Raw genomic sequence first — 7,861 nt, 5'->3', positions numbered from 1 at the left:
CCAAATTAATTAAGGTGCTTAAAAGTCTTGGATGAAAAGCCATGAGCAGCATTTGATACTGGATCTGCTTTTAATGGAAACTGAAGGAATAAAAAGGTTTAGGCAAAATGAAGATTGAAAAACTAAAAAATGCAAACATGGATTCTAAAAAAAAAAATCATATTTTAGAGATGAGAGAATAATTTCCAACAAATCTGTAACGTACGATAATAACAAAAGTCTTAGGGATCCGCTAAAATGTCTATCAATTTTACTGATTTCCCTTAGTGTCTGTTAATCTGTTATTCTATAAAATTAAATCTGTGTTTTAGAGGATTTGAGGGATTAAATACCAATATCCAAGACTATTGAAGCAACATCAGTTTGGACCTATACGATTCTGACCCAAATCTTATGAAAAAAATCAGCGAATCTCTAATATATTCCCTTTTAAGAAAATATCCTGTAAAAACTGTAGATCCCCATTGTAATTATTCATTAAGGAAAATGAAAATGTTGTATGTAGTTATGTAAGGGAACTCCATAGCTTCAATTGAAGTGGGGCCTTGTTGGAACATCTTAAACCAACTATGATAGCAGGACCCTTTTAAGGTCCCTGATTCAATCCTTATGCTCTTGTTTCCCAATCGTATAGGACCTATAAAGTGGGAATCCCTTTATAGGTAATCACATTAAAGAGGTTGGCCAGTTTTCAACGAATGCTCCTTTGAGAGCATAAACCTTTCCTCTTGATGATCAGGAGGAGTCAAAATCTCCTGCGGCAGCTCCTCCTATTCATCAGAGCTCAGACATGTAAACAAAGAAGCACGGAGAGTTTGCAAAGAACACACAGGACTGTTGAATCACTTGATAAACATTCAGGAGTTATTATTAAGGCAGTAAAGGCACATGGTCAAGGTATATAAAAGAGTGGCCAACCCCTTTAAGGATGAGTCCAACTTAGCTGGGACCCCTTTTTTCTCCCGGTACATTTAATACTCATTGTAATTACTAGAAAACCCATGTGACTTAATCTAAATAGTCTATCATGCAAACACAGAGTCATCATTTTTTGGTTTATTCATAACCCTGAGGTAACCTTTTGAGCTGCTTATTGAGTCCTCAGATCTTCCAGAATTACATTTGCATTGTATGGCTCAACAAATTTTTAAAAAATAAATACATTTGTAAACTTGTTCTTCATTCCATGAAAAAAATTGTAAAAAATATTTTTCCAACAACGGATAGTCTCTTGAGTCCACTGGGCTGGCCGGGTATGTTGGTGGTTAGCAGGGTTGAAGTTCGGTTCCTAGTTTCTTCTTTTGGTTTCCGCTGGTTAGAAGGAAATCCATATATACCAGCGTTTTACCCAGATCCGTGTTTATCCTGCTTCCAATATTTTGGTTGGTGGTATTGGGGACTTGGTCAGAAAAAACTGGAACCTTGTCCGGTAACTGCTCTACTTCTTTCTTATTCCCCTGAAATAGATGAGATGTACAAGTGAATATGTGATACTGTTCTCTTTATTATATTGTTTTCTTCATCTTCTTATGGTTATTTTTGGTGTACATTATATATTCTATAAATCTATAGCTTACACACAGGGACAGATTTATGTTGGTGGGGGCCCCTGGGTGCAAAATGTGGTGGAGGCCCCACTGAATGTGGCATACTACAAAATAGCAACTAAATCTATATACAGCCTCCCCCCCAGTAATAAATCTATATATACAGCCTCCCCCCAGTAATAAATCTATATATACAGCCTCCCCCGAGTACATCTATATATACACAACCTCCTCCGAATACATCTATATATACAGCCTCCCCCGAGTACATCTATATATACACAACCTCCTCCGAATACATCTATATATACAGCCTCCTACCCCCCAGTAATACATCTATATATACACAGCCTCCTCTCCCCAGTAATACAATTATATATACAGCCTCCTACCCCCCTAGTAATAAATCTATATACACATCCTTCTCTCCCCAGTAATACATCTATATATACAGCCTCCTACCCCCCCAGTAATACATCTATATATACACAACCTCCCCCGAATACATCTATATATACAGACTCCTACCCCCCCAGTAATACATCTATATATACATAGCCTCCTCTCCCCAGTAATACAACTATACATACAGCCTCCTACCTCCCTAGTAATAAATCTATATATACACATCCTTCTCTCCCCAGTAATACATCTATATATACAGCCTCCTATCCCCCAGTAATACAACTATATTTAGATGCCCCCTCAGTAATACATCTATTTATACAGCCCCCCAGTAATTCATCTATATAAACAGCCTACCCCCAGTAATACAGCTATATATACAGTCTCCATCTCCCCAGTAATACATCTAAATATACACAGCCTCCTCTCCCCAGTGATACATCTATATATACAGCCTCCTACCCCCCCCAGTAATACATCTATATATGCAGCCTCCTACCCACCAGTAATACAACTATATACAGATTCCTCCCCCCAGTAATACATCAATATATACAGCCCCACCCCAGTAATTCATCTATAAAAACAGCCTCCTCACCCCAGTAATATATCTATATATGCAGCCTCCTACCCCCCGGTAATTCATCTATATAAACAGCTTCCTCCTCCCAGTAATACATCTATAAACATATTCCTCCCCCTAGTATACATCTATATATATACAGCCTCCTCCCATCCATAATACATATAAATATATATACACAGTACATCCCCACAAAAATAATAACATTGTACTCACCTTCCCTTCGTTCTTATAACCGGACTGTAGCCGGGACACTTGGTGGGGGCCCCAGAATGTGTGCCCCAGCAACCCACCCCATAATCTGGCCCTGCATATACATAGCAGGAAATTAATTAAGGCTATCAAGTGCACTTGAGGTGTAGTACACTTGGGTGCAGATGTGTTGTCTATGTAAGGCAGCCACAAAAACAGCCATATTATAATCTACTAATCCTGACACCAGGCTGTGCTCCCCCAAACTTATCTATTGATATATACAGTATAATATTTGCCATCAAGTGCCAATCCTTTTTAATATGGGGGTCAATTTTTTAATGCTGGGTCTAGCCAAGGTCATCTATTAGGATATGGAGAGGTGACACAGATCTATCATATAGAGGAGGTCTCGCTGTACTGTGATGGGACCACATGACGCCGATCCCATGCAAGGGAATGTAGGATAATATAGTAAAAATGATTTTCTTACCAGCGAGTCATATTCTTTCAGGAAACTCCAGTTTTCATGCCTGTAAGAGAAGGATATTAGTGATTTTTTTGATCTTTGCTTTAAGTTCATCTACATCGACCGGAATGGGATAAAATATTTTACATTTTGGCCATGGAACTACATGTTCCAATAAAAATGTGTAGTAGTTGTGGATACTACCATCAAATCCATAATGATAAACCAGGGGACACTGTGGTGATCTTCTTATATTTGGTATCCATGGCCTCCTTCCTTCTAAAATCAACTTTTAAAATTCTGCTAATAGGCCAGAAGGGCTCTGAATGGTGTTACCAGAGCCTCTCTGTACTCTAGTTTCACAGGCTGTTACACTGTTTCACCCTCCCTGCTCTCCCAGAATTCCCTCCTCCCTCTGCCTAATGTCATTTTACTGCAGCAAATAGTGGGAGGGGGAAGTGCTCCTACACTGTTTAACAGTCTGTGAAGCTACAGCACATAGGGGCTCTGGTAACACCCTTCATTCATGGGTGTCACCAGTGGGGGGTTAGGTTTGGTACCTGAACTAGGACTCAAACAGGGTTTTAAAAGTTTTTCATCCGGACCCAAATTTTAACCGGTCAACTCATCACTAGTGAGGACTAGAGAAAATATTACAGACTAGAGTAAAAATTGGTGGAAAAACATGGCTGCTCTCTACCAAAAACTGCTCCTCTCCTGAACACGGATAGTGTCTGGTACTGCAACAAAGCTCCATTCATTTCTATACAGCTCAGTTACAATACTGGCACCATCCATGGTCAGGTGTGGCGCTGTTTTTGGACATAGGCAGCCATGTTTTTCAAGCTGTGGACCACCCCTTTAAGAAGGAATTGTAGTATCTGTATTTATACACTTGCAATGCAAACTTTATAGCTGACATTAGTCTTATCCAACTAATGGTTCTCCCGTGACTGGAGAGTAAATTGCAGGATCTGAGCGATCCTCTGGGCTCAGCGCTAACACAAGAAGCTCCATTCAGCTCTTCTCAGGGAGAGGATTCATGGACGTCACATATTTCCTGCATGAAAGGATTTTTCTCCATTAATCAGCAGACTTGGGAGAAGATTCCTTTCCAGTCCTCCCTGAGTACCATGGCGCTCCGGAAGACGCGGGCCTCATCCATTTATGTTTTACAGAACACAGGAAGGATTTATCACATTACTGCTGACAGCTAAAAACCCAAAGAAGATGCAGATACTCAACAACAAGTGCACCAGTCACAATACAGGGGAACAGTGATGTCCTCATTGTATAACTGTGCACCATGTTATAAAACGATGGAGGAGCTGAGCAGACGAATATGTACACAACCTGATTGAGCAGCATATAAGACAGCAGGAGGAGCTGAGCAGGCTGTACATAGTGTCCTATCTGCTGGTAGCATGTTATAGAGCAGGAGGAGCTGAGTACATTGTACATAGTGTCCTCTCTGCAGGCAGTATGTTATAGAGCAGGAGCAGCTGAGCAGATTGTACATAGTGTCCTATCTGCAGGCAGCATGTTATAGAGCAGGAGGAGCTGAGAAGATTAAACATAGTGTCCCTTCTGCAGGCAGCATGTTATAGAGCAGGAGGAGCTGAGCAGATTGTACATAGTGTCCTATCTGCAGGCAGCATGTTATAGAGCAGGAGGAGCTGAGCAGATTGTACATAGTGGCCTATGTGCACGCAGCATGTTATAGAGCAGGAGGACCTGAGCAGATAAAACATAGTGTCCCTTCTGCTGGCAGCATGTTATAGAGCAAGAGGAGCTGAGCAGATTGTACATAGTGTCCCATCTACAGGCAGCATGTTATAGAGCAGGAGGAGCTGAGCAGATTGTACATAGTGTCCTATCTGCAGGCAGCATGTTATAGAGCAAGAGGAGCTGAGCAGATTGTAAATAGAGTCCCATCTGCAGGCAGCATGTTGTAGAGCAGGAGGAGCTGAGAAGATTGTACATAGTGCTCACTGCCCTTGGCTCCTCTTGCTCTATAACATGCTGGCCTGTAGATAGGACACAGTGTAAATCTGCTCAGCTCCTCCTGCTCTATAACATGCTGGCCTGTAGATAGTACACAGTATACAATCTGCTCAGTTCCTCCTCCTCTATAACATGCTGCCTGCAGATAGGACACTATGTACAATCTGCTCAGCTCCTCCTGCTCTATATCCTGCTGCCTGCAGATAGGACACTATGTACAATCTGCTCCGCTCCTCCTGCTCTATAGCATGCTGCCTGCAGATAGGACACTATGTACAACGTACTAAACTCATCCTGCTCTATAACATGCTCGCAGCAGATAGGACTCTATATATAATATGCTCAGCTTCTTCTATAAACTTCTGGCTTGAGAAACTTTTATAACCACACAGCTTTCCTTGGAACAGATAGAACTTGCCAAGGACAAGAGAATGATTAAAACTGGTAAAAGTAACAGAGAACTCACCATAGTTTTTCTCCTCGTCTTTCAGCCTCTACAAACTCCCTCCAGACATGGTCCTTCCTGACCGCATCGCCCCAGATTTGCTTCTCCTTCTCTTTACCAGACAAAGACGTAATCTGTCTGGTCCCAGGTTGCGATTTACTTAAAGAGACGGAGGAGGTGGAGGTAATTTTTGTGGCAGTCCTGTCGGGCATCCTGTACCCGGCAGAGGTGGCCCTCCTGATAGAGATCTGTTTGCTGCCCATCTTCACCAGCCAGGTCCTATAGATGATCCTCAGCGCCTGCAGGACGGTGCGTGCGAGTGCGAGGCGGCGAGTCGCCAGGTGGAGAGGAGAAGTTTTTGTTGTGTTGCTGAGGATGAAGTCAATACTAGAGAGGGACACACACATTTACCGCTCTCTGTTTACTGTCTCCCTGGGAAACCGGATCCACTGCAGGGATCATGAATAGCAGAACAATGGGACTAAGCAGCCAAGACGAGCGGCGGGACCTCACAGCAATCTCCACACAACACGGCGACTAACAAATCCCCCGCATTACATATACACAAGCATTTACACTACAGACATCTTATCAGGGGCGTAACTTGAGGGGGGTGCAGAGGGTGCGGTCGCACCAGGGCCCAAGAGGTTTAGGGGGCCCTTATGGTGAGAAGACTATTACTATAAACCATACATTATAGTCGGGGGCCTGGCACAGACTTTGCCCTGGGGCCCCTCAGCTTCTAGTTACACCACTGCATCTTATAGAAACAATCTATATCTGTCAGAGATAGCAGGTTGTTGGGTGCAATGGGAACACAATCACAGGCTACCGGTGTCCCAAAGGCATAAAAACATGGGGAGTCATTTATCTTAGTCTGATGCACCTTGTTTGGTTGTATTTTAGTGACTTTTTGAGGGTATTTGCGCAAATCTTTGCGCCTTCTTCTAGCAGTTCGCAATTTGTAGCAGTGATCCTGGTTTGCGCCTAATTTGTCTTTTTATTTCCCCTTCTTCCAGATGATTGCGCCTAATAAGGTGAAAAAGTTTTTTATATGGCGACATTCATGCTACAATGTGCCCGCTGTGCTAAGGTACAAGTCGGCGCCCGGGAGAGGAGGAGGGGGTCACCCCCGCCCCTCTCCATAACGATGTATGGCGCACAGCGCCTTATTACGTGGAAGGATAGGAAATGCCCTATTTTCTCCCGTGTACGGAACGGCACCACTCCTGTACGGCGCCATGCGCCCCTTACTGTCTATGGGAGATACGGCGTATATATGTCAGCCGTATATACGTCAGCTGTATATATATATATGTCCCTCATACGGCTGTGTAAATGTAGCTTTAGACAAAGACAAAAAATAGACTCACAAAAGGTGCAAAAAAGAGCTCAGGGAAGGGGGAAATTAGATAAATGACCCCCCTGGACGCTGTATATAAGATGCGACTGATGAATGGTTCAAGCAGCAGCATTTTTATTTATTAAATTATTTTATACTGGTCCCTTATAAAAAATGGCTGGACCATTATACAAGCTCTTATACCTTTTCCACCCACCCTCATCCTCATAGACTGTAAGCTCTTGTGTCACCCCCTCATCCTCATAGACTGTAAGCTCTTGTGTCACCTCCCTCATCCTCATAGACTGTAAGCTCTTGTGTCACCCCCTCATCCTCATAGACTGTAAGCTCTTGTTTCACCCCCTCATCCTCATAGACTGTAAGCTCTTGTATCACTCCCTCATCCTCATAGACTGTAACCTCTTGTGTCACCCCTCATCCTCATAGACTTTAAGCTCTTGTGTCACCCCCTCATCCTCATAGACTGTAAGCTCTTGCGTCACCCCCTCATCCTCATAGACTGTAAGCTCTTGCGTCACCCCCTCATCCTCATAGACTGCAAGCTCTTGTGTCACCCCCTCATCCTCATAGACTGTAAGCTCTTGCGTCACCCCCTCATCCTCATAGACTGCAAGCTCTTGTGTCACCCCCTCATCCTCATAGACTGTAAGCTCTTGTGTCACCCCTCATCCTCATAGACTGTAAGCTCTTGTGTCACCCCCCTCATCCTCATAGACTGTAAGCTCTTGTGTCACCCCTCATCCTCATAGATTGTAAGCTCGTGTCACCCCCTCATCCCCATAGACTGTAGGCTCTTGTATTACCCCCTCATCCTCATAAACTGTAAGCTCTTGTGTCACCCCCTCATCCTCAT

General features: G+C 43.3%; 1 protein-coding gene across 1 annotated transcript; it reads right to left on the bottom strand.

Annotated features, from left to right (window-relative positions):
• Positions 1-497: 497 nt before the first annotated feature.
• CIMIP5 (ciliary microtubule inner protein 5) lies at positions 498-6,129 on the bottom strand. Its single transcript, XM_072139651.1, has 3 exons — positions 5,667-6,129; positions 3,221-3,260; positions 498-1,457 (listed from the first exon to the last, which is right to left on the bottom strand). The coding sequence occupies exons 1-3, from the start codon at positions 6,050-6,052 to the stop codon at positions 1,266-1,268; spliced, it is 618 nt and encodes a 205-aa protein (XP_071995752.1). The 5' UTR covers positions 6,053-6,129; the 3' UTR covers positions 498-1,265.
• Between the last annotated feature and the right edge of the window lie 1,732 nt (positions 6,130-7,861).

Source organism: Engystomops pustulosus, chromosome 3 (assembly GCF_040894005.1).
Source record: "Engystomops pustulosus chromosome 3, aEngPut4.maternal, whole genome shotgun sequence".
NCBI lineage: Eukaryota > Metazoa > Chordata > Amphibia > Anura > Leptodactylidae > Engystomops > Engystomops pustulosus.
The sequence above is the reverse complement of the archived record's forward strand: the minus strand, read 5'-3'. Positions and strand labels throughout refer to the sequence as shown.